Source organism: Dasypus novemcinctus, chromosome 17 (assembly GCF_030445035.2).
Source record: "Dasypus novemcinctus isolate mDasNov1 chromosome 17, mDasNov1.1.hap2, whole genome shotgun sequence".
Taxonomy (NCBI): Eukaryota; Metazoa; Chordata; class Mammalia; order Cingulata; family Dasypodidae; genus Dasypus; species Dasypus novemcinctus.
In genome coordinates this window covers 593537-621092 of record NC_080689.1, presented here as the reverse complement: position 1 = coordinate 621092, position 27556 = coordinate 593537, and the positions used below count along the sequence as shown (strand labels likewise).

The 27556-nt window shown below is 48.8% G+C and overlaps 1 protein-coding gene across 1 annotated transcript; it reads right to left on the bottom strand.

Moving 5' to 3' along the window:
* Positions 1-3582: 3582 nt before the first annotated feature.
* Positions 3583-27395, bottom strand: CKAP2L (cytoskeleton associated protein 2 like). The gene is made up of 9 exons (XM_004475735.5): positions 27310-27395; positions 26005-26071; positions 24697-24748; positions 20240-21450; positions 17272-17479; positions 14242-14397; positions 7262-7325; positions 5795-5963; positions 3583-4682 (listed from the first exon to the last, which is right to left on the bottom strand). The coding sequence occupies exons 1-9, from the start codon at positions 27338-27340 to the stop codon at positions 4454-4456; spliced, it is 2187 nt and encodes a 728-aa protein (XP_004475792.3). The 5' UTR covers positions 27341-27395; the 3' UTR covers positions 3583-4453.
* Positions 27396-27556: the final 161 nt, after the last annotated feature.

Sequence of the window (27556 nt, the reverse complement as noted above, 5' to 3'; positions counted from 1 at the left end):
TTTTGTATACTCTTTTTTGAGGTCTGGGGCCTGAACCTGGGACCTCGTACATGGGAAGCAGGCGCTCGACCTCTGAGCTGAGCCCACTCCCCTCTTGTGTGCTTTTGTTATTGGTATAACACCTGACTGACCACAGATTACGTCATTAACGCTTTCATTCTCAGTAACTCTAAAGACTTAAAATGAGAGCCCAAAGGCTTTGAACTTGTATGACAACGTCTGAGCCCTATAAAAGTGGTGATGGTGGTTTAAGGCTTCTGTGGTTATTAGTCAGCCAAAGGGGCGCTGATGCAGAATACCAGAACTGGCTGGTGTTTATAAAGGGTATTTGTTGGGGAAGGACCCTACAGATACCGGGCCATAAAGCATAAGTTGCTTTCCTCACCAAAGTCTATTTTCACATGTTGGAGCAAGATGGCTGCCGACGTCTCCTGCTCAGCTCCTGTTTTCTCCACAAGGTCAGCTGTAGACTATCAGGCGAACGGCTTGTCTCTCTCCCTGGGGCTCCAGCTTCAGCATCAAACTCCAGCATCAAAACCCTCTAACTTGGGAAGTGGACTTGGCCCAGTGGTTAGGGCATCCTCCTACCACATGGGAGCTGGTACATGTGCAGTGCTGATGCGCACAAGGAGTGCCGTGCCACGCAGGGGTGTCCCCCGCATAGGGGAGCCCCACGCACAAGGAGTGCGCCCCATGAGAGATGGCCAGTGCAAAAGAAAGTGCAGCCTGCCCAGGAATGGCACCGCACACACGGAGAGCTGACACAACAAGATAAAGCAACAAAAAGAAACAGATTCCCAGTGCTGCTGATAGGGAGAGAGGCGGTCACAGAAGAACACGCAGTGAATGGACACAGAGAGCAGACGGCTGGGGGGGAGGGAATAAATAAAAAATAAATCTTTAAAAAACAACAAAACCAAAAAATCCCTCTAACTCTGTCCTTTGCCATGCCTTTATTCTGTGAGTCCCCGCCCCTTGGTGCATGGGGACTCAATGCCCTAACCATGTGGCCCAATCAAAACCCCAATCATGCCAGGTACAGACCAGATTACAAACATAATCCAATATCTGTCTTTGGAATTCATAGCCATATCGAACTGCTACTTGTGGTATTAAGCCCTTAAGCCCCTCCGCGGGCTCGGCTGTGAGGGGCGGCGCCCACCCGTGGAGGCGCACTGCGCCCGCAGGCCCTGGCGGCAGCAGCTGGCCCCGTCCACACCCGGCACCTCAGGACCCGGCCTGCAGGGCGGGGCTCTCCGCAGGCCCAGGCAGCGCGGCCTCCGCTGTAAACACGGGCTCTGGTCTGCACCGCGGACGGGGCTCCTCTGCAAAGCTCCTGAGACGCGCTGGGGGCAGCACTGCAAAACCCACCCGGGCGCAGCGGGGAGCGGCCAGGAGCCCGCAGGGGCAGCGTGTGGCTGGAGGGTGACAGGCCCGGGCAGCGGTGAGCAGAGCGCAGCCCGGGCCGGCCTGTCCTCCTCGGGCCTCGTGAGCGCCTCGTGGGCCCCTTTCCCGCGCCACCCGCGCTGCTCCTGGAACTGAGGCCAGCGGGCGGAGGGGGCAGCGGGCAAGGCTGCGAGGCTTTGTTAGAAGCCCCAGACGCGCAGGAGCCTGCCTGGACAGGGCGGGCCGGGCAGCTCTGCTTGATGCGTTTTTAAAAGGACCCGCCGTCGGGCCGCACTCCCCCGTGGCTGCCTCGGTTAGGGCGAGCTCCCTGGGGGTCTCCTGCTGCCACCGTGGGGACGCGCGAGCACTGCGGCCCCTCCCGCGAGGCGTCCCCTTGGGAGGGCTGGTCTCCCCACCTCCGCCCTCCTCCACCCAGGAGCGTGGGTCGGCCGAGCGGCCTGGGCCGGGCCGAGAGAGGCCATTGGCTTAGCCACCGCGTCCTGCCTGTCGTGAGCATTCGGGGCAAGGAGGAACAGACGAGGCGCCCTGGGGCGGGCCCGGCTGCGCGGTAGAAACGTGCGCCAGGCGGTCAGCCGCCGCTCTGCTCGAGAGCTCTGCTCCCGTCGCCGCCTGGGGCTCCTTCCTCAGAGGCAGGAGCTGAAAGCCCAGGACATGGGGCCCGGCCCCGCCCCGTCTGGAGCCCGCTTCCCAGCATCCCTGTCACGAGGCCATCGTTTGGAGTCGGTGACGGGGCACAGGAGGGCTGGGGGTGTCTGACCTTGTGTGTGCCAGCCAGGACTTCCTCACCAGCACCGCGGAAACCGCCACGGAGCCGGCTTCCGGAGCGGGCCTTTATAGGAGGCCAGGCTGGGCCTGCCTGCTTTGGCTGGAGTCGTACGGTGCAGAGGGCGCAGCCTTGCTCTCTCCGGCTCTAGGGGCTCGCTCTCGCAGGCCCGTCCTCGGCGGTGCTCCCCTGGAAGCCTGTCCCGGCTGCACGTCCCCTGCCCTTTCAGCACACTCCAGGAAGTGCCCATCCTCGGCGGTGCTCCCCTCGAAGCCTGCTCTGGCTGCACGTCCCCTGCCCTTTCAGCAGCACTCCAGGAAGGGAGACTTGGCCTGCGTCTCACTGTTCTGGACCCAGACGTCGCTTGCCGCCCAGCCCTCCCCTGCATCTGGGGAGGCTCTGGGCCCTGCTGGCCAGGCTGGATGGAGCCTGGGGAAGGGGCGGCCCTGGGGAATTGGGGGGCTCTCCCGGGGGGGGAGTGTGTGGGGTGCTAGCGTGCACGCGCCTCGCTGCCTTGTCCTGCACGGGCTGCGTGGCCTCCTTGAAAACAGGCCTCAGGCCACCGCCTCTGAGAAGCCGTCCCTGAGATGAGACTCGCGCCCCAGGCAGGGGACCTCGGCCCTCCCATCTGCTGCGTGGTCTTTAAGCTTCCAGCCCCTGGTGTCACTTCCAGCCCCTGGTGTCACTTCCAGCCCCTGGTGTCACTTCCAGCCCCTGGTGTGTCATTTGGGGCACCAGATGGCATCAGACTAAGGAGCTCCCCCTGACGGCGCTGTTGGCGCAGTGTGGGACCGTGAGGCACCCTGAAGGAACTGGCCGTTAAGGAAACAGAGCTGCCCTTAGGCGCACAGGCTGTAACGCCAACTGGGGCTCTGAGCAGGTCCGGCAAGCCACACTAAGGAGACAGCGGGCTGCAGGCCTGGGGAGAGGGCCAGGTGGCGAGGACCAGCCCTTCTAGAAGCCAGCGGCGGACGGATACGCCACGGAGGCGTGGAATGGCGCCTAGGGCGAGGGCGTCCCTGCGTGTGCTCTTGGCCTGCAATTCTGAATCTTTCATTTTGAGTCTCCAAGGAGCCCTCTGGGCATTGTTTGGTTTCTCAGGTGAGTCTGTCCAAAGGAGAGGAAAGGGCTGCCCGTGTGGACTGCTGCATTTGGCTGCTGTGACCATCCAATTTCTTCCTGAAGTCTACGGACATGGCTTCATAGCTCAGTTTTAGGAGCCCTGAGAGAGGGAGCCGCTTCCCTCCCACTGAAAAAATCAAGTTTCTGAATTAAGCTCTCCAAGGAATGGAAACTTACTTTGAGGCCTCATGGATAGCTTATTGGTGTTTCCCCAGGCAAAGCCTGAACTCTTGAGGCCAAACTATTGTCAGTTTCCTACATAAATAAGAGAAATGAAAAAGCAGGAACCATAAAAGACTAATAAAATTTATTTTTTTTTTTACATAAAACTTAAATATTGAGAAAGCTAGAATTAAAAACGTGTTGACTGTTTTTCTATACATTATATTTACATAATGATGCTGGTTTACCTTTCTAATGGCAGTTTCCAGGAGGAGCGTGCTTCCTTCCCAGGCCAGTCTCCCTAGCACAGCAAAGAGCTGGAGTGAAGAGGCAAGTAGCCCCACGCCCTCTCCCCCATTCAGCTCTACTTAAGCACATCTAGAGAGCAATGGAAACAGGCTTGGATGTGAAGTCAGATGACCGCCCTGAGTTGGGCGTTTGTTCCGTTAGAGGACGCTGTATGGAAAGGACGGGAATTTCTCCTCAGCTCAGGAACACTGCAGGGCACGTCAGAGGAAACCCCAAGGCACGGCCCAAGAGCACCTGTAAAACGAGGGGATTTGACCAGACGGTCTGGGGGTTCCAGGCGCCACCAGCCTCAGCGCTCAAGCCGCAAGGCCTTGCCTTCTTTGCTGAGCTGGATGCGGAAGTGAAACTTAGCCCTCTTGTGGCACTGGCCTGGTGACAGAAAAACCATGCTGGGATTAAAGTAGACCAACGAAGCGCACATTTTTACCATACCTGTGGGATGGATAATAAATATTCAATAATGTGAAATTTATGTACACTGTGAAACTGCGGCAAGCCACAGTCTTAAGTATACCAGACGTTCATTCCCGTTGGGGTCTAAGTGTGAGCGTGGGCCCAGGGAATCGCTTTCCAAGTCCTGAGAGCCAATAATCTGCATCCGTGATGCCTCTTCATTGTACATTCTTTTCCAGGTTCCCCAGATAAGGGCATTTCTTATCTCATGGAGGCTTTGAAATACCAGAAAATGTTCTAAGCATCGAGAAGCTCAAGGATCTGAAACGTTACAGGCAAAGCCTCATTTTTACGGACTATGAAACACTCGGCCTCTTCCATCTCCAGCAGCTCATCTAGGGAAGCCACCACTAAATCGTGCTCCTGCAGCATTTCTGGGTAGCGGGACGCTGCTCGCTCAATCCTCGCCGAGCGCCGTACGGGCGTGATGAGCTTCATGTCCTGCACTTCTGGCATTCCATTTATTCTAGGAGATAGCAAGAAATCCACTCAGAATCCTATAGCTTCTTTTGAATCGTGCTTATTATTCTTTGTTTCTTATTCCGTAGTAAACACAACAGACATTTCAACATAGGCTGCCACAAGAGCTATGTCTAGTTCGGCTCTCACCTGCGTCCAGAATGAACGGGGTGCTGTCTGTTTGCTCTTAGAAGCTGTAAGCACAGGGAGTTACGGGATGAAGTGTGGTTTTATTTAAAGTCCGCTACTTGGAGTTGGAGTTTGTTTGAAGGGTTTTGAGGAAATCAGGCCTATCACCAGGTGGGGTTGACTGATGAAGCCTCAGATTCTTTCTAACTTTGACAGAAATTATTCACAGAACCTCTTTAAAGATGAAGCCACAAACTAAAACTGGGACAAAGTGGGCCTTTTTCTGGTAAACCTGAATGCATCGTGAGAAAGCGCAGCCTGGAGGGCTGGCTGCAGACCCTCCGCGCAGTGAGTGAGGCCCCGTGCACAAAACCACGGGACTTTAGCCTCGGTCACGCGAGCACTCGCCGGCTGGACGGCGCTCAGAGTAAGTGCCAGGCCAGCAGGAGGTGGTCTTTGGGTCACTGCCTGCCTTCATCTGTGTGAGAACGATCGTGGACAGAGCAGGGTGATGCTGCGTCAGTGGTTTAGAAATGACGCCGACACCCTGACGATCAGTACACGAGCACTGCTGACCCTGTCTACCGGCTGCCCTCCCTGTTCTCACAGGGCTGTTTGTTATCCCCTCACAGCTACAGAGGCTGCCCTTGCTCAGGACATCTTGTCCCCCGTGCCCCCGGGGCCCCCCACAGTGTTGACAGGAAAGGAAGGCAGGACCTGCATGCACAGGACAAAGGTGTGGTGGGGGCAACTCCAGGAGGGGGTGCTGAACCCACCTCGCTAGCACCCCTGCCCCAGCAGCACCTTCCTCAGAGCCAGGCCCTGCCAGGTGAGGGGCGTGGGAAGTCCTCCTGGGGGCCCCGAGCTCCCCGCACCCTAGCTCCTTCCTTGGGCTCCAAGATGGACTGAGCTGCCCGGCCCCCATGAGCACAAGGCCCCGCGAGCCGCCGTCCTCTGGCTCTGGAACACAGACCGCTCCGAACGGCTTACCGAGGGACCGGGGCGACCTGGAACTTGATGCCGGCGTGACCGTCCTGCTCTGCCTTGGTTACTCGGGGTGTTGCTGTAACCTGTTCCCTCTCGTTTGGACAAAGGCAAGATTTCCCAGATTCCCTCCTCTCGGCCAGCTCTTCCACTGATGTTGTATTGGTCTCAGCAACTACAGAGTGAGAATGAGAGATTAATTCCCATGGATGCAAGGCCAAGAAGGAAAGTAAGGTTTAGCAATTTAACAAGCTGAAAATCAACCAAATGAAAGAGTAACATGTACAGTAGTTCCTGGTGATGCTTGAGGGCTCTGTAAACGGAACAAGGACTCTGTCCAGCTAAGCTCTGCAGCAACGCCTTGCTGCATCAGAGCGGCACTCCAGGTAGCTGTGGGCCTCCTTGCCCTGGAGGAGGGTCCCTGAAACACCTTCCATTCCCCAAACACACCCCTCACGTCTTACTCTCGAGAGCTGCCCTGGACTTGCGGGGTCTCTGCCCGCCGACCTGACCTTGGACCGCTTGTCTGGACTCAGCTGGAGCTGACTCACGTGCACTTCCCCCGCTGGGATGAGCACAAGGCCTTCACCGTGGACAGCGGTGGAAAGTGCAATTTTCATGGTACTCCATCAACAATGACCAAAACAAAAGGAGGGAGTGCAGGCCAAGGCAGGCAGACACTGCAGCTGGGGGCCGAGACCGAGAGAGGCCAGAGGGCCGGCGGGTGGAGGCTGGATTCCCTGCTGCTTCTTTCCATCCCTTTGAAGACCATGGCCATACACCGTAGCCAAAGATCTCCAGCCAAAGGTCTACCGCTGAGCACGTCCACTCCATACCTGTTCCCCAGAGCAACGGGCTATTTGGCTGGAATTCCAAATGCCTTGGTTGTTCCTCAAAATTAAATTTGCTCTTTAAGGAATAAGATTTATCTTCTAAGATAATAAAAATAATGCTTTATCTTCTAAATGTAACTTATTCTTTCAATTCATATAGCAAGTATTTTTAGCCATTAAAAGGTGCCACCCATGGTGCTGGCTCAGTATTTCTCAAAGAAGAGTGTTCCATGGGTGCCCGCCAATGCCAGCAACAGGAAACCAAGGGAAAAGCCATTTGTAAAGGGACGGCATAAATTTAGACGTGTAGTGTTGGTGGGTTTATGAGTAAACTTCATGCAACCCACACAGTGCCCTGCTCTCTTCTGATAAGAGCCATTTGATTCCCCACCCAGGGCTCCAGGGAGACTCTAGTCTGGGTGCTGCTGGTGGAAAGAGGCTTTGTCCAGGTTGGCCAGGACACTAACTTGTAATAATAGAAAGAAATTTGCTGTGGCCGGTAGCTGACAGGGCCAGGCCATGGAAATTGAGAAGAGGCATTTTAGGGGACTTATGATTCTTTTCCTTTTTCCTTTGTGTCCTTGGATGACTTTTTTTGCACAGCTAGAAGGAATGAATTTAAATACAAAAATAACGGTACCTTCTGTGGTTCTGTTTGGGTCTTGCAAAATATTAAGGACAACTTCCCGCAACTCTTGTATTGGCTGGAAGGAAGAAAATACATGAGCAGTACCAAAGACAGTCACGGAAACGATCCAAGGGACTTTGATTACATCACGTGAGCTTTTTAAAAAACTCTTGTCTAGCTATAAATGACACAAAGTTTCAGATATATAACATCATGGGAAAGTGTTCATTAAAGGCTGACACACTGGACTTGAATGAAGATGTGTTTATGGAAAGTTGTCTTTAATGAAATTTCTCTAAATCAAATTCCATTTTCTTATAGATTCACATGATCACACTGAAGATGCATTTTGACCCAAAGATGTAAAGCTAGCCACAGAGAAAAACCCCATACACTTTTAGTGTTACCCAAGTTTTTATTAAAAGAGTCACATGCCTCGTTACAGAAAAATTGAAAACAGAAAAAAACATACCAAAAAAAACGGTCAAGCCAGAAGAGGAAGTCATTTATAATCCTACCATGCAAATACAACTTTTGTTAGGATTTTGGGCAAGTTTTTCCTTCTTTCTTTTTTTATTTTATAACATAACTTAGCAATTTGGCCTTAAAAAAAAAAACTTTATAAAAAAGTAATTTTCTGATAAAATTATCTGAGATAGCCTCCCTTTCTGAAATTAGGTAAACCACACCTAGAAGCAGGACATCATAAAGTGTACTGTACTTTCTCACAGATCATTGTATTTGGAGGATTCTACCAAATAAATAATAGATAAAAAATGACAATATAGCATAAAAGAAAAGCTACTCATACAGTCTTACAAAATCTAAAATAGATCTATGCTTTATATATGAACAGAACACGCTGCAAAGAGCCTGAATTACATATAGCATTCATCAAATGTACTTTGCATTTTTACCGACTTTTGGTGAAAGACGGTTAATTGAATAAACATTTATTTCTACTCCCTCTTGAAACTACTGAGGTAGTAGAAGGTAACCCACAAAGGACAGGAGAACTGGAGGGAAGGCATGGCACCAGGATTCCGGAAGCTGACGGCACAAGGAGAGGAGGCCGAGGAGAGACTCGCGAGCGGATGCTGGCCGCAGTGGGCTGGAGACAGCGCCAGGCACCCCGAGGCCCAGACAGGCTCTGGCGCCAGCGGCAGGCTTGCCGCAGCAGACGCGTGCACACCTGGACTCCCAAGGCCACCCACCATCCCTGAGCCCCATCCACGCGCCAGGCGTTGCAGCTCTGCACCCTGACTTCGCCCTATTCTCCCGACCTGGGGGGCACCAGGCAAGGCTGGGGCGGGGGTGCATGCTGAAGGCCAGGGCTCCCAGCATCCTTCCCTCCACAACACAGTGGCCTGGTTTATAGCGCCAGGAAAGGCGAGTGGAAGAATCTGCTCTTGGGAACCCGACCAGGCTAAGAGGAAAGACCTAAAGATACTGATACTGAGGGTTTCCAACCAGTTCCCTCAGCCAGATTACAGCTGGGTCAGGTGACGCCTCTTCCATGGGTCTGAGTTTTTGATAGGCTTTTTCAAGCTCACTTTTAAATATAGGTAAATAACCCATTTTCACCTGTACCTGAGTAAAGCCCTTAATGAATAATAAAGAATGAAATGACACCAATAAAAAAGAGAGAAAGAAAAGTAAAGCTTTGGAGAAGAAACAGATAATGCAGGAAGAAGAAAACTTAAAAAACAAACACCTATTGTTAATATTTTAAGAGATGAAAGATACTGCAACCAAGAAATAACAGACTATATGTAAAAAAAATTAAAACAGGACTCTTGGAAATAAAAAAAATATGACAAATGAAAAACTCAAAAACTCAATAGAAAAGTTAGAAGACACATTGTAGGAAACCCTTTAGCAAAAGACAGACAGAAAATAGAAGATAAAAAGAAAATTAGAGAATAAGTCCAACAGGCCCACTGTCAAAATAATGGAATTCCAGAGAGAGAAACTGCAGGGAAGGAAATCACCAATGCTGGCCCTAAGAAAACATTCCAGAACTGAACAGGCCACAAGGTAAGAGGAAGCCAGACCATGCCACAGTACATCTTAGCAAAAGGTCAGGGTAGCTGGGGTGGGGGGATGGGGAATCCTTCAGGTTACCCTAGAGAAAAAAACCAACCAAACACAAGGGTCAATAATTAGAATGACTTCAGACTTTCCCATATTGGAGCCATGTACTAAAATTCTGAGAAATGGTTTCTAACCTAGAATTCTTTACCTAGCCAAGCTACCAATTTTACCTCCCAAGTGCAAATCTATGAAGCTACTAGAGGATGTACTCTGCCAAAATGAGGGAATAAACCAAGAAGGAGGAAGACAGCCTCTGGGCAGTGGGACATGCCCGGGTCAGGAGGGCTATAAATGGAATCTGAGGGTGATGGTGCAACGGTATCCAAGGATGGCAACCGGCAAAGAACACAAGACGACTCTGGGGGGGCAGGTCTCCAAGAAAAAGAATTCAACAGAGTAGCTGATGTTTTGAAAGTATTGAGAAATTTCGATAATTAGAGAATTACTTATATGATAAGGACTCAGAAAATTAAGCAAAAGAATAACCAGAAAAGAAGTAATTTCGGGAGAAGTAGATAGTTGTGCACAAAAGGCCAAGCAATCACAGCATGTCGCACACGCCCTCCCCCAGCAGTCATGTGTGTCCACACACGTGTAGAAGCCCACAGGTCGTGTCTAAACCTGAAAGCAGGATAAGCACGTGATCTGAAGCTACGGAGGCCAATATCAAAGCAAGTTTGCTCTGGCATGTGGCACGTGGGAGGCAGAGGACTGATATTTTTTCGTATAAACCTAAATGAACTATTTGATTTTGAAAAACCATGGAAAAAGGTACTATAGAATATGTAATGACATAGAAAGTTATTTAAGTGAAAAGAGTCATAAATCTATTTGATAGTTTTTGTAGTAAAACATTATACAGAGACTTTTTAGAATCATCGGTTATTTCATGTGATGGCTTGGATGACTTGTGGATATTGATGTGATGGGTTTAAAATATTTTTAGGTTCTTTATGGTAAAGTATGATTTTATAAGTACTGCATATTGATGGTATGCTATAACTATATTATTATATTCCATAAGTTCATATTTCTACAATAATGCTGAGATACACTCAGTGGACTAAGAAAACTGATTCTATAATGGTTTATTTGTAACCCTGTTTTCTACGTAATTTTTTTTTTTTAAGTTTGACAAAATTGGATTTATTACTCCATTCAGCAAGAGAACAAGTACTCCATGGAACCTTGGGGTGTTTGATTAAGAAGGTGTGAGAAGGGCCTTATACTAGGATTTGCATTTCTAATTGATTTGCGGTAGGTTAATGGAAGCATAGGCTTGCTCAGATTATGTGCTTCCAGAAAGCAGAAATAATTCTACAGTTGTCACGTTAATAAATCTTACCTTGTGGGAAGTCAGACTAGTGCAAAGCCATGGCAGCAACTGGTATAGAAACAGCAGTCACTTCCAGAGACTGGGACAATGTTCCCACTTTGCCCATGGCCACACATGATCAGATGCACTTTTGTGTGCCTTGGTCCACCATGGTCATTTAGTGGCCTTGTCTGATGTTGGTTTTCTGTGAACTGTCTGTGTTCTCTAGCAGAACACCAGGACTGAGCTGAGGCTCCCAGCTCCCAAGGAGAAGGGCTGCTTCTCTTCTTCTCACACATTTTGAGGAGAAGTGAGGGCAGGAGGTGAGCTGGAGAATTGCATCTGGAGGTTGGGCACTGCAGGACATCTGCTCCAAATTCTGGGTCTCGCCACAGGGGCTGGCTCTCCTGAGAACAACTTTCTCAAGGGTTTACAGTTCATCTTCATCAAACGTTTGTTCCAGCTTTTTTGAGACCTGAGAACATTTTTTTTCCCTCCAGGAGGGCACACCTTCTTCTCTATTTCCCAGACCTTCTTTTCTAGGTCTGTTTTAATATTAGAGGTTTTAGCTCTTTTGAGACCTTCTCACTGATTCTTTTTTATTTTTTCAATTTCTCTCCCCTTCCCCACCCCCCAATTGTCTGCTCTCTGTGTCCATTCACTGTGTGTTCTTCTGTGTCTACCTGTATTCTTGTCAGGGGCACTGGGAATATGTGTCCTTTTGTTGCGTCATCTTGCTGTGTCAGCTCTCCGTGTGTGCGGTGCCACCCTGGGCAGGCTGCACTTTTTTGGCACTGGGCAGTTCTCCTTACGGGGTGCACTCCTTGTGCATGGGCCTCCTCTACGTGGGGTGCACCCCTGCATGGCACGGCACTCCTTGTGTGCATCAACACTGTGCATGGGCCAGCTCACCACACGGGTCAGGAGGCCCTAGGTTTGAACCTTGGACCTCCCATGTGGTAGGCAGACGCTCTATCCATTGAGCCAAGTCTGCGTCCCTCACTGATTCTTCTTTCAAGTTCCAGACATGCTCTCAGTTGACCTGTCATCCAATCCATGGTGTGAGGATCTGATGTGCTCACTGGCTGAGTGGCCTGTTTTTGCATTCATCCATTCATCACACCTTTCATTGTCTATTTCTAGTAAACAGTGTGGTGTAGTCCTTTGTCATATCATCTTTGGCTCCTTTCTCCAAGATGGGCATCTGGAGGTGTGCCATGGCTTCTGCTTTACTTGTTCAAACAGAACAAAATCCTGCCCATAGGTCACTTCTTCCTTTCTCCTTCAAATCATGAGACCCTCTTGTCCCTGAATGTACTAGTCAGCCAAGGGTGCTGATGCAAGGACCCAGAACTCTGTTGGCTTTTATAAAGGGTGTTTATTTGGGGTAGAAGCTTACAGTTCCAGGCCCTAAAGAGTCCAACTCAAGGTACTATAAGAGGTACTTTCTCACCCAGTCTGTTGCCATGTGTTGAAGCAAGATGGTGGGCCACGTCTGTGAGGGTTCAGCCTTCTTCCTTCCTCTTAAAGCTCCAGGGACCCAGCTTCTTCTGATCTCAGCTGTAGGCTGGCATAGAGCTTGTCTCTCTCCCTAGAGCTCGTTTCTTTCTGGGCTCAACTGCTCTGCTCTCTTCACAAGGTCAGCTGTAGACTATCAGGCTCATCTCTCTTCCCAGGGCCATGCCTATGGAGTACTTACTCTCCCTGTGTATCTGCTTCTGTGTGGAATGCCATGGTGGTATATAGAACATTTGGTAAGTCCATGGATTGTAGTTTTGGAAGAAGCATTGCATGTAGGGAATGCAAACCCATACCAGAGTATGTGTCTATTCCAGTTAAAACAAATCACTGCCCCTTCCATGGTGGAAGTGGTCCAGTGTAGTCAACCTGCCACCAGGTAGCAGGCTGGTCACCTCGAGGAACGGTGCCGTATCGGGGGCTGAGTGTGGGTCTCTGCTGCTGGCAGATTAGGCCTCAGCAGTGGCTGTAGCCAAGTCAGCCTTGGTAAGGGGAAGTCCATGTTGCTTAGCCCATGCATAACCCCCATCCCTGCCTCCATGGCCACTTTGTTCATGAGCCCACGGGGCAATGACAGGAGTGGTTGGGGAAAGAGGCTAAGCATCAGCCACAGAGCAGGTCATCTTATCCACTTGATTATTAAAATCTTCCCCTGCTGAAGTCACCCTCTGGTAAGCATTCACATGGGACACAAATGTTTTCATGGTTTTTGCCCACTCAGAAAGGTCTATCCACATACCTCTTCCCCAGATGTCTTTGTCACCAATTTTCCAATCATGTTCTTTCCAAGTCCCTGACCATCCTGCCAAACCACTGGCAACAGCCCATGAATCAGTGTTCAAATGCACCTCTGGCCCTTTCTCCTTCCACACAAAATGAACAACCAGGTGCACTGCTTGAAGTTCAGCACAATGGGAGGATTCGCCCTCACCACTGTCCTTCAGGGATGTCCCATAAAGGGGCTGCAGTGCTGCAGCTGTCCACTTCCAGGTGGTACCCGCATATCATGCAGAGCCATCTGTAAACCAGGCCTGAGTTTTCTGTTCCTCAGTCAACTGATTATAAGGGACTCCCCAAGGGGCCAACGCTGTGGGCTGGGAAGGAGAAGGTAGCGTGGCAGGGGTGGTGACCACGGACATCTGGGCCACTTCCTCACGTGACTTACTTGTGCCTTCAGGACCCGCTCAAGCCCTGTCTCATATACACCACTTCCACTTTATGGTGGAGTGCTGCTGTGCACGCCCAACGTTATGGTTGGTGGGTCAGACAATACCAGCTCATTGTCAACTCAGGCCTCATGGTAATTTGGTGGTCCACAGTTAAACGTTCAGTCTCTACTAAGGCCCAGTAATAGGCCAAAAGCTGTTTCTCAAAAGGAGAGTAGCTGTCTGCAGAGGATGGCAGGGCTTTGTTCCAAGATCCTAAGGGCCTGCGTTGTGATTCTCCTATAGGGGCCTGCCAAAGGCTCCAGACAGCATCTCTATTTGCCACCAAAACTTCCAGCACCATTGGATCTGCTGGATCATATGGCCCAAGTAGTAGTGCAGCTTGCGCAGCAGGCTGGACCTATCACAGAGCCTCCTGCTGTTTCTGGACCATGAATCCTGGCCATGGGAGAAACAGCACCATAGAGTGGATGCTGATTTAGACACACACAGCCTCCTGGAGAACACTGCACCAGCCCTGCAAGGTATTACCACCAATAACTGAGTCTTCAAAAGGCCATCCCACCATTCTATCAATCCAGCTGCTTCAGGATGATGGAACACTGAGAAAAGCCTTTTTCTCCTTCAAGAATAACAAAATAAATGGACATGGGCAGAAATTGGAATAACGACTCCCCATCCCAGGAAACTCTGCATGGAGGGGGCTGACAGGCACACAGGGATATCGGGGAGATGCCCCAAGTAACACTTTAATCCATAATGTTCATAAAAGGCAGACGGCACTTCATATTATGTGTGGAACTTTACATCGCACCATATAACAGCCATACTGCAAACAACAGGAACCCACGTGAAAGAGGATTTTCAAGACGTTGCCACCCAAGACAGATGATACTCACGGTTGCCCCATTTCTAATTGCCTCTTCGTACAGACCAATGACATCAAAGGTGCCTTTTCGTGCCAACAATTTTGCTTTGCAGATCCAGAATTTTGCAAATTTTTCAGCCTCAGGAATACTAGACAATATGGTAAACACTTCATTAGAAAATATACCCTGGAAAAAAGGAAATGCCCAGAGGTAATTATTATCGTCTCATTGTTACTCTCCTGGCAGGTATAAGAAATCAGCCTGGTCATTAATTTTTGAACTTTTTAAGTCTTTACCGAGGTTGAGGTTTATACATAATAAAATATAGTTGTACATTTTAGTTGTACATTTCAATGAGTTTTGGTATTACCAAAGTGTATGGGCTAACTTAGCTTTTTAAAAGCAGAGTTTGAGACTTTGTTAAAAAAGTTCAATTATATGCATTCATAAGAGATCTACCTAAAATTAAAACAGTCTGGAAAGAATTAACAATAAAAGGATGGAAGAAGATTTATCGTACAAATACTAACAGCAACAACAAAAAGCAGGTGTGGCATGATTAAAATCAGACAAAATAGAGATCAAAATAAATCATGAATCTTTATGTACTTAACAACAAACCTTTGAAATATATAAAGTAAAAGTTGACAGAAATACAAAGATAAATTCTCAATCAATAAACACAGCGCCAGTGAGTGAATCTGACACTTTCTTTCAGTAACAGCGGATCAAGTGAACGAACAAATCCCATCAAGCATAACACATTCAGGACACACTCACAGCCACAACGACCTACCTGGAAGCTAACAGGGAGCCAGAAACAACACCACAAAATGACCCATCTGGAAATTACACCCTATTCTAAGACAACTCTTGTGTTAAAGAAGAACTCACAGTGGACATGTTAAAATATCTAGACATGAACAGCAAGGAGGACATATGCCCACTGTTGCGCTCTTGTCCCCAGCTCCAAACACCTGTGGCTCTGCTCTGGGAAGGTGAAGGGACTCCCTGCTTCTGCACTGGCAGCCCAAACACGCCTCCGAGACCCTTGAGAGGCAGGTCTGCTCCAGGCTGAGCTTCTAGCTCTGACACCCCAAGCATTTCCCTGGGCCCTGTGGGTGCTGCTGCCTCAGGCCCCATCTGCTTGGCCAGCCTGAGCCCCTCTACCTCTCTGTGCCCCGGCTGCTGCCCTCTCCCTCCTGCACCTCCACCTGCACCTCTTTGTCTGTGTCAGGGCTCTCAGGACCCAGGGACAAGCATGACCAATGACTGCCAACTCCTGCCCTTGCCCTGACCTGGACAGCTTGGAGAAGGGTGGCTCGTGCTTTCCCTAGAGCTCCCTGCAGGACTCTGCTTGGGTGCTTCCCTTCCCGGGCCCTTCCCAAACAGCTTTCGGGGAACCTCTTCCTGATAGATTCTGTTCATACAAACCCCTGCCTCAGTGTCTGCTTCTAGGGAACCGCCAGAGGAGTGTGCAGCCAACTCCCACGTTACAGTCTTCCTGTGGACCTGCCTGGAAGGCGCCTGCCTTTCTGACTTGACTCTGACAAGCCCTACTCAAATCCAAGGAATAAGACCAGAGAGAAACCCAGAGGCAAATCTCTAGCATTAAATATATGCATAAAAAATTAAGGATGGACACAAATGACCTGCGCTTTCAACTAAAAAAGCTGGAAAAAGAAAAAACATAAAAATAGGTGCAAAGATGAATGTTAAGAGAAAAAATAATAAAAACCAAATGATGGCTTTTTAGAAAATTTATAAATAGAGATATCTTTGGAAAGTCTGGTTTTTAAAAAAGGATGCAAAAACAAATTACTAAAATTGACTCAAGAAGAAACAAGAAAACCTAAATAGATCAATGACGATCGAAGAAATGGAAAAGGTGCACATAAAACTAACCCCCGAAAGAAGCATGGTCCAGAGGATTTTATGGGCAAGTTCTACCAAACAATCAAAGAACAAGCTAATTCTCAAGTTGTACAAACTGTTTTCAGAGTACAGGAAAAAAGGAAAATACATAATTGATTTGACAAAACCAGGATCCTGATACTACGAGAATATAAGTAAAGATAGTCAAGAACATACATAAAAATCTGAAATAAGATAACTGCAGCTCACAAAAAGCAACTATATACTAGTTTCTTAGAGCACCTAGTCTGTATATACATGCATGAAACTATCTGGAAGGTAATTGCAACAGTGGGCACCTCCCAGGATTGTAAGAATGTAAGTGTGTGTAAGTGTATCAGGGATACAGGGACAAATGCTGGTCATTAACCTGCATTGTTAGAGATGCAACCATTAAAAAAGGTTCTAAAAGAGAAAGAAATGAAAACAAAGGAAGTGAAGCTGAATTCTACAAAGGAAAAACAGCGTTTAACCGAAGTTTTCTGTTTTTGTCCATGGTCTTGTCTGATGTTGTCAGCCAGAGGACAGAACAGGGCTTGTTTCCGGCAGGGGCATTAGTAGAGAGGTCTGCTCCGTCTCTTTTTTTTTTTGAGGTGCTGGGGGCTGGGGATTGAACCTGGGACTTTGTGTGTGGGAAGCTGGCACTCAACCACTTGAACCACATCCACTCCATCATTTTTAATTAACGTAGTTTTCCTTGAGGGAATCACCTAAGAATCATACCTTTGCCTTGCATATACTTTATTCTTATCTGAGAATTCAAGTATAATTTAGGCATCACTTATAGCTCCCCAGAGTATTTAGAGCAATCGACTTCACACATGACCTTGCCTCTGACTTCAGCTTCATACTCGAAATGCCCAGGGCTGACTCTCTGGACCTTGACACACGATGAAGGCAAAGTTCTTTTAGGTTCCCCTGGAGCTAGACCGTTGGGGTTAGAACCCCAACTTCCCTGGCCTGTTTCATTTGTGGGGAGAGTGGCAGTCATTAAATTATTTACAAGTAAAGTGCTCACAGCAGTGCCTGACAAGCAAGACCCACCAGGTGCATGCTCTTGATAGTACGGTTTATAGTGAAAGAATCGCTGAGCTCTACTTAGCCATGCGGGGGGCATGTAACCTAGGAGGCACCCTCCTCACTCACCTCCTCGATGAGCTGCAGGCATCCTGTCAGCGTGCTGTGGATCTTACTGGACAGTTCAAGCTGCGCTTTCTTCTCTTCCTCTTCTTGTTGAATGCTCTTCCAGAATGAGCTGTTCATTTTCTCTATTACTTTTCTTTTTGCTTCAAGTTCCATAGGAGGCCGTTTATAGATTTTCCCCTTAGACTTCTGCCATTCTTGCAGCTGTTTCCTGTAAAGCAATCAAAGGGTAGGATGGGGTGGGGGGAGAGACTAATTTTAGTTTTCACAGTCAAGCCTCTAGATTGACTATCACTGAAGACCTTCAGTTTCAGGCAAAGAACACCAAGCAATCTGCAAATGACAAAGCTGGGCTGCCCACCCTTGTGGGCAGGCGCCTGGAGCCCCAGGACTGCAGGGGGCAGCATCTGGGCTCCAAACCCAACTTCTTGCTTGTTCTTCATTCCTTCTTTCTGAAAATTTTCATTTTCCTTGCATGCTACCTGTGACACTGGCTTTCCCGAGCCATCCCCTCTGCCTCTTGGACCACTGACTCAGTACTCCATTTCTTCTACCAGAAGCTTTTTCTCTGCCACTTAACCAGACTCACCAACCAGCACGCTGCCCTCAGAAGGGCCTCGGTGGCTCGCAGCAACCCACTTCACCCATTCCTTAGCCCTCTCCTGACCACGCGCGCTCCTTTCCTAAACTAGATCAACGACGCCAGGGCTCTTTCCTTGAGTAGCTGGCCTGCGGTGGTGCCCGGTTCTAAGCGTGGATCTGCTCCATGTCTGCTGCTGGGGGAGGCACCACGACACGCAGACCCAGGTGTCTGGGCATGGAGGCTCTCCACAGCAACAACCACATACTGACGACGTGTAAATGCACATTTTCAGCCCAGATCCCCCCTGGAACTCCAAACTTCATATAAAACCCTCTGCCTAGTTGGTATCGTCAAGCTGATGTCTAGTTGGTATTGTCAAGCTGATGTCAAGGTACCTAACATTTAATATAATCCAAAGCAAAGCTCTTGATTTTCATCTTCAAATCTATTCCTAAGCAATCTTTCCTACCTTGGTAAAGAGCACCCCAATCCACCCAGCTGTAGGGCCTCAAACTAGGAGTTGCCTTTGAGTAGTTCCTTTCCTTTCCCTACAGCAGACACATCCTGTCCATCTGTCTCTCTCCACTACCACCATTCCTAGTCTGTGTCTCCTTCTGCCCAAATGCTGCAGAAGCCTCCTAATTCTTCTCCTTGCTTCCACCTACACTTTACTAAATTCATTCTTTGGGCAAAAGCCAGGGCGACCTTGAACATGTAAATCAGATCCTGTCACTGCCTGGGACTTCCTCTGACTCTTGGAATAAGACTCAGTGTTTTCCACAGCTGGAAGGCACAGAATAATCTGGCTCCTGCCTGCCTCTCCAACCTCACCCCTGTCTCGTTCCTGTCGGGGCGCCTTGCGCTTTCAGGCGTCAGTCCCCTGCTGAAATGCCACCTCCCCAAAGAGGTGATTCTCTCTCTGTCCTGCCTTGTCTCCAAGAATCATGTGTTCATTTTCTGTCTTGCCCCCTGGGGCGCCAGTTGCAGGAAGGCAGAAACCTTGTCTTGTCTCCCACTGGATGCCCAGAACCTAGCACAGCCTGGCACACAGGTGTTCAGCAACCTACAGCACAACCCAACTTTCAGTGTGTAGTTCTGTGAATTTTCACAAATCTATGAAGTTGTGTAACCATCACTACAATCGAGACACAAAACAGTTCCAGTGCCTTCAAAAATCCGCTCAGCAACTTGGCAGTCACCCCCACCCCCAAACCCCAGCTTCTGTTGGCCTCATTTATCTCCTTGACACTAGAAACACCTGGCATGTGCGTCCTCCCAGTTCCAACCCTCTTCCTGTCTCCTTAGCCGTCCTTCCACTCCCAGGACCTCATGCCGTAGTTTTCTCTCTACACTTGACATGCACCAGACAACTGTGTCCCCGTGTCCCGCTTGCTGCAGGCACCCGAGCCCCGGGGACAACGTCCACTCTCTCCTCTGTACTACTGCACCGTCCAGGACAGCGCACTGCTGCCTGACGTGCGCCCGGGCCTCCCTGTCCCCAGGTAAGGGTCTGTCATGCAGCTTTCTTGCTCCCCAGAGGCTCGTCCTCCTTGTCTCTCATCTTTTCTCAGCCTTATGTCTTGGCTCAGAAGCCACTGCCGCTCCCTCAGACAGCACCTCTGCCAGCCTCCTAAAGAAGCCACCCAGCGCCCCTCAGCTGGACACCCTGAATTGAGTTGTTCACTTTCCGCCTCTTCAGGAGGGCGAGAGCTTGCCAGTGGTGCTCAGGGTTGTATGCTGAGAAACACCCCCCCAACACACACACTCCAGGCTGCGGCATCCGCCATCTAATCTTATCTGCTCCTTTCACCCTTATCAGTGACCTCCTTACTTTCCTTTGGTTTGCCCCCTTACGAGATGTGTCTGTGATCCTCTGGCTCAGTTTCAAGCTTCCCGTTTAATATTAATGCCCTGCAACCTGAGACCCAATTTTACTACCCGACTCTACTGAACTCTGGCTTTGAACCTGCCGCTCCTCCCCTTCCGAGCTTACCTCCCAAAACGCCACCACAGGGCCCAGCAAGGGACCACCGCCTTCCCTCTCCTGGTTGCCGTGATCTCCTCGCTAGCTCCTCCTAACTTGCCGTGTCCTCACCTACTCAGCCCCTGCACGATATTCCTCGAACACGAATTCTATTGTGGCAATTCCATTTTTTACTCACCCATCCTCTGTGCTTCAATTTATTTAAAAATGAGCTATTTCAAGCATGCAGAAAGTCATAGATCTTAACATTCTTTATTTGCTTCAAATCTTTTTTCCCCAGGTTTTAGCGAACAACTACTCAGGTTGTTTGCTATTTATGTCCTATATCCTGACTGAGTATTTCTGACGGTCAATTTGTCTACTCATTTCAAGCTGCAAAAGAATTTGGAATAAAAGCAAAGTACCTTCGATTCTCTGCTGTTGCCTTCTTTTTAATAGCTGGATGCGTTTGGGTCTCATCGGAGACTCTTCTTTTATTTACGGTTGTGACACTAGCCTGAGTTTTGGGAGCTGCCCTGTTCAGAAAATGGCTTTGGGGAACACCCTTTTTTAATCTGGGGTCTAAAGTCTGCGCGTTCTGTTGAAGGCCATTGTTGGCTGTACTCCCCTTGGCTCCGTTTGCTCTAATGCTAGGGGTGCCAACCGGCCAGCGAGGCCTCTGGCTAATGGCTCCTGATTTCTGCAGCACACCTGATGTCCGGGGCCTAAAGCAAGGCTGAGTGGACCTCTGAGCTTGGTTAACGTGTGGATGTGCATCATCATTTCCTCCCTGAAGCAAACTGGGGTGAGTGCTGGGCTTGGTGGGTTTTGCTTTCTGTTCAGGAACAGTACGTGACTGTCCCTCAGTGTCCCTCGGTCTTTCACGGTTACCCCAATTAACCTTCACGTCTTGGCCCTTGGCCACTGGTTTCTGCGATGCCTGAGTCCTACCAAGGCTCTGAACAAAGCTCGAGGGAACTGTTCTTCGGGGCTTTTCTCCTGGTCTTGCAAGATCTGCTCCTCTAGAGAGTTGCTGTGACTTTTCTGGTAGAATCCTGATTTGTGTTTTCCCAGAAAATTGTTTATTAACTCTGTCTTTCAGAATAGCACTATTCATTGAGCTTTTGCCCAAGACTTGTTTAGGAGCCAAACTGCTTTCGGCTGGATTATAAGAGCGAGCCTTTGGCTTACTTACAGTGCTCAGTTCAGGATCGGGCTTCTTCTTAGAGTCTGACAGGGTCTGGGGCAGGTTCTCTTTGTTTATCTCTGTGAGAAGGCTACCCAGGGATTCATTTCCAACACGGATATTGCCCACAGAGCCTATACATTTAGCATTTCCTTGGTCTGCCACCTGCTGCTTGGTAGTTTTTGATTCCTGTACATTAAGTGGCCCGACAAGTTTTCCTGATAGTTCCAGAGTGGATGATCTGTTTTCATGCTGTTGCTGATTACAGCTTGGGTCAGAAGAAACACATCCTGAAGTTAGCCTTTTGCCCAGAAGTTTTGGTGGATCCAACTTTGGCTTCTGGGGCCCTGTGATATGGGCAGGTCTGGGCTGGAGTTTGATGCTGATGGGCCTTGTAGCTTTGACAGGCAAAGCAATATGGTTAGAAACATACTTTTTCGGTTTAATATTCTGAAAATACAAAGAAAAATATTAAAAAAAGCAAATTCATGACAATAGTTTACTGTTTTTAAAATTATAATAAAAAATCTTCTTTATGCCAGAAAAAATTATTTTAGTTAGACTATAATTTAAGAAATTTCAATCCTGAGAAAGTAAAGAAAGGCTCACTCAAAGGTTATTTTCATAATGTGCATGTCTACCAGAAGTATATCAGATCTTTTAGCTTGATAGAATTAAAAAGAGATGCAGTGAACATACAAAAAGTCGTTTAGAACCCGAATTTGCTGCAATGGAACAAATGCTTGCTGAAGGCCCTCTACATCCCAAAGAAGTGTCCTTTTAGGGCTCTGAAGAGATACACACATAATAAGCTTATGTTAGAGTACCTCCCAACAAGTTCCCCCTACTTTGTGCTAGTGCACTAATTTTTTTTTTTAATACTGCCTTTGTAAAGCACCAGGGGAGATGGCCTGCCCACTCCCAGCCCAGGGGTGGACCTACCCTTCCCACACGCATGGGTGGGCCACTCTCTTGGCCCGAGCCCTTCTTGGTCCAGACCTTGGCCTCCTTGGATCTGCCCTTGAAGTCATTCGTCCTTCAGTTTGACCCTTCTCTGTTTCTCTTAGTCTAGGCTGGCAGTGGTTCTGCTCATACAAGTTTTGCAAAGATCTCATCAGCTTTGCATGCAGTTTAAGCAGGTTGTTTTGGATAACAGGACTTTCCACAGATCCTGGGTAACTGTACCCCCAGGCCTGACGCCACTGAAATGGCTGACTGGATTCACGTTCTGGTAACCCCCCGTGGAGCCCTGTCCTCTGGGGACTCGCTTCACAAAAACTCAGGGAAGTCCCTGATGGAGACATTGCTGTCCTTAGTCTCAGAGTATCCTATCTGTATAAGCTCAGAATTTTCCAAACCATCAATTTCTGGTTTCTTTATGCTTAAGAGTTCAGTTCTCAACCTATTCCTTGCTTCTTGCCTTGTACTATAAGCTGCAAGGAGACGCCAGGCTACACCTTCCACACAGCTTGCAAATATCCTCAGCTAAATATCTAAGTTCATCGCTTACACGTTCTGACTTCCACCCAACATCAGAACACATAATCCACTATGATGGTGGGAGGTTTCCACACCCTCTGTCAGAAAATTTGCAAAGTTTCTAGCCATTATTTCTTTAAATATTCTCTCTGCACCTTTCTTACAGACCAATATCTCTCACAAACATAGATATAAAATCCTCAATAAAATATTAGCAAGTAAAATCCAACAATGTATAAAAAGAATTATACATCATGACAAAGGGGTATTTATTCCAGATATACAATCTTGGTTCAACATTGGAAAATCAATTAATAAAATCCATCTCATCAATAGGCTAAAGAAGGAAAATCATATGATCATATCAATAGATGTAGAAAAACATTTGACAAAATTCAATACCTATTCATGATTTAGCAAACTAGGAATAGAGGGGAACTTCCTTAATTTGATAAAGAACATCTACGAAAAAATCTATAGCCAATATCACACTTGATGAGAAACTGCGTGCTTTCTCCTGAAGATCAGGAACAAGACGCAAGACAAGGATGTCCCTTCTCACAACTGATTCAACATAGTACTGGAAGTTCTAGTGAATGTGATAAGATGAGGAAAGGAAAGGAAATAAAAGCTATACAGATTGGGAAGCGAGAAATAAAACTGTCTTTATTCTCAGAAAACATGCTTGTCATTAGTGATTGTCAATTAAAAGCACACCACCATTTATATTATCACCAAATAAAATGAAATTTGTTAAACCTAACGAAATATGTATAAGACCTATACGAGGAATACTACAAAACTCTGCTGAAAGAAATCAGTGAAGATCTAAGTAAATGGAGATTCCATTTACTTAAGCTAGGAAGACTTACTATTATTGAGATATTAATTCTTCCCAACTTGACCTATGGATTCAATGCAATCCCCATCAAAATCCTGGCAAGTTATTTTGTGGATTCAACAAGCTGATTCTAAAATTATAAGGAAAGGCAAAGACCCAGAATAGCAAGCACAATACTGAAGAACTAAGTCAAAGGTACTGACTACCTGACTTCAAGACTCACTAAAAGCTAAGGTGATTAAAAGACAGTGTGGTGGAAGAAGAGACATGTAGATACAGGATACAGGATAGAGGGCCCAGGAGTAGACCCACACAGATAGAGCCAACTCATCTTTGACACGGGAGCAAAGGCAATTCATGGAGGAAACTTGAGTGCATCCTGCTAAGTGAAAGGGGGCATCTAAAAAGGCTGCATGCTGTCTGATTCCAATTAGATGACGTTCTGGAAAAGGCAAAGCTATCGAGACCATCAGAACGTCAGTGGCAGCCAGGGTGGTTTAGGGAGAGCGGGGGGTTTTTAGGCAGTGAAACGATTCTGCATGAGTTCTGTCCTGGTGGAACTGTGACCTTACGCATGACACAAAGGGTAAGCCCTGATGTAAATGTGGATTTTGGGTAACAACACTGTCGCTATCGGCTCATCACTACACAAGATGGTGATAACAGGGGAACTGTGTGTGGAGTGGGGTGGGGTGTGTACAGGCAACGCCCTGTATTTTCTGCTCAATTTTTCTGTAAAACTAAAACTACTCTAAAAAATAAAGTGCATTGAACAAGTAAAGTGGGACTTTTAATTGACTATTTTATTGCAGATGAAGAATTTATGGCCCTTTCAGGAGATAAATTCCTCCAACTTAATCCTTAGGTACCTTAGGACCCTCTACCGCTCTATGCACAGTCCGGCTGAAGGGGCTCCAGTCAGGACACCCGGGGTTTGGAGTCCACTGCCGCTGCCCTTACTGAACGACCAGAGCCAGCGAGCTTCACGGCAGCCGGGCAAGGTCAGGAGCGCAGGCCCGTGGCTCTGTCACTTCCTAGCTCTGCCATCTTTGGGCGTTACTTATCCCATGAGTGACTCAGCTGCCTCACCTGTGGAAGGCGGGTGCCGGCAGGAGCCGCCTCCGAGGCCACCCAAGGTGCCAACGCCCTCAGGCAAGCAGAAACAGGCAAGGCCCCTCAGCAGCTAGAGGACCGAGTCCACCCGAGGTTCTTAAATGCTGTCCTCAAAAATGATTCTGTCTTTTATTAAAACAAACTACTTGTATTTATGAGAAATATCTTTGTAATACATGTTCTTTAGGTTGCCAGTATCTTTATTTTTATTACTAATTATGGTTCCAAATAGGATATTTCTTAAAACATTAATTTCTACTTACAGATTTAGAAGGTGCTGGATTTGGGCAATTATTCTTGGCTTTTAGATAAGGCCTATAAAAGATAATAAAATTAACCCTTAGTACCAAAGATCAGCAAGGCTTGGGAAACAGTAATTAAAACTTACTGTAGATAGACTTTTAAGTTACATGATAAAGTAATTCAAAATTATATCCAATAAAAAGTCTCCTACCAGCCCTCCTTTTGTCCCATATTCCCCTCTGGCAAACTATCACTGCTTTACCCACCTTTCCAGAAATATCCAATACTTAATCATAGTTCTAATATTTATAAAGTATATGTGTTTCTTCATATTTGCATAGTTTTATTAATTAATTCAAATATCATTCCCTGATCACACAATGAGCTGGGCATTGAGGTATAATGTAAAATAAGATAAGGAACTGCTAATTTTAAAAAAATTCCTTAGTTTATGTATCTTCAAATAGTGAATTCTCAGGGGGAAAAAGTGGTATAATTAAAAAACCAGGGACATCTATGAAATCTTGCTGGTGAGACAGAAAATACAAAAAGGGGAGGATGGAGAATTTAAAGGATTCGGTCTTCAAGGACCAAAACCAGCAGCCAGGCCCACAGGGACTCTGGTCCTGCTCACGGAAGTCTTTTCCCATCGGAACCCGAGTGCTGGCAGGGCAGAGGCCTGTCCTGTCCTCACCATGTCTCCAGCACCAAGAAGGAAAGTTATGTTTTAGGTACTAAATAATTATTTGTTGAATTAATAAATTACATTCACTCAATCCGGGAAACAGAGTTGAATAAAAACCCAAGGTAAAAAGAAACTAAAAGGGTAAAAGCTAACGTAAAAGTTCATTTTCAAATAAGAGTTTAGAAACCCAAGTGGGTAGAAGAAACACGAGTGCGAAGCTAGGGCGGCCAACATGAGAGGGAAGCGGCCAGCCTGCCTCAAGGACAAGCGCACCGTTCAGCTGGAGGAGAAAGGGCTGCTACCAAGGACTCGGCACAGCTCTCCTCTTAGGAGAAACGCCAGAACCAGGGCTGTTCAGCAACGTGACCAGAATCGCCTTCACAAGAACCACTTTCCCAGGAAAGGCTTCCAACACGGGCTGCAATCCTGCCGGCCTCCCCTCCGTCCTGCGGAGTCCCTCACAATGGACCAGGTGCTGCCAGGGGTTCTGTCCTGCCTGGACGGAAATGTCCTTTTTGAGCTCTCATAGGATCCCAGTGCAGTCTGAGTAGAAGCAAGCAAAAGGGCGATGCTTTGAAAGGGCTTTAAGCTGCTCTTGGCAACTGGGCCACCAAGCCTGCAAACTGTGGGTAGGCACACTCACTTGGTGTTGTGGCACTTCAGCTTCCCCTTGGCTGCCAGGTACTCCTGGAGCTTTCTCTGTCGTTCCTCTGCAGAACAGGTGTGCGAACAAACAACAGAACTTTAGCGTGGGCTTGTCATCAGTTCATTTATATTCTAAAAGGTGACACTTCTCTGCAATAATTTTGGCTGTGGACCATATAATTATAAAGTCCGTAGTTCTATAAATTTGCTTTCAAATTAGTACTGAGCTACGTCAGGCCCTACACTAAGCTCCTTAGGCTTACATTACTTTATTAGACCTCACCACAATGCTTTGAGGTATTTTACAGGCAGAAATTTAGGGAGAGTAAATACCTTGCCCAAGGCTACCCAGCCAACATGTGCAGCGCCAGGATTTGAAACTGGGTTTGTCTGGTGCAGAGCCCTTGCCCGTAGCTGCTGCTCTAGGCTGTAACTACTCTGCTTTGCAAGAAGTTCTGCTACTGGCCCACCTGAGCTGGAGGGCCAGGCCTGGTCTTTAGTGATGTCTTTTGACAGGAATGAAGATTTTTTTACCCACAACCGCTGACATGGTTTCATTTGGAAATAAGGACGAAGGAGGCGAGGCATTTTCAAACCCCTGGGTGCCTTGGGGTTTGCCCTGAGGGAGAGCAGAAGGGGCTCCAGCCCAGGCCCAAGGCGGGGGCGTGGGATGCTGCAGGCTTGCCCGTCAGCCCCAGGCTGCTGCGGGCTGGCGAGGCTGGAGGCCAGGGCTCCGCGCTGGAGGCCAGGGCTCCGCGCTGGAGCAGGGACCCCACCCCCCACCCCTCCGCAGCTGTCAAAGGCTGGCTGGAAGCGCAGAGGCAGGGCCGTGACCCGAGGGGCGCAGATGACGGGGGGCCAGGCTGTGACCCCGGGACGCAGATGACGGGGGGCCAGGCTGTGACCCGGGGGCGCAGACGATGGGGGTCTGGTGTGACCCAGGGGCGCAGATGGCGGGGGCCTGGCGTGACCCAGGGATGCTGATGACGAGGGGCCAGACAGTGACCCGGGGTGCAGATGGCGGGGGTCTGGTGTGACCCGGGGGTGCTGATGACGGGGCCTGGCATTGATCCGGGGCGCAGATGGCGGGGGCCTGGCATTGACCCCGGGATGCTGATGACGGGGGGACCTGGCGTGACCCGGGGGCGCAGACGACGGGGTCTGGCATTGACCCCGGGATGCTGATGACGGGGGGACCTGGCGTGACCCGGGGGGCCGGCGCCGGGCCTGGGCGGAAACGCCGCGGGGAGCGGGGCAGGCAGGCGAGAGAGAGGACGCGGGGCAGGGCTCGCGGGGGACTCACCCACGGCGCCGGCGGCCCCCGGCCGCACCATGGCTCCTGCGCGGCGGTTTCTCCTCCCAGGCCGCCCCGCAGCCCGCGCGCCCGCGCCCGCCGCGCTCATTGGCTCCCGCGGATTTGAAACCCTCCAGTCGGAGGCGGGGAGGGGCGGGACGGGCAGGGCGCCGCGGTTGGCTCCGGCCCGCCGAGCCCGCCCCCCGCGCCCTGGGATTGGGCGCCGCGCCGCGCCTGCGCCGCTGAAGGCCGCCGC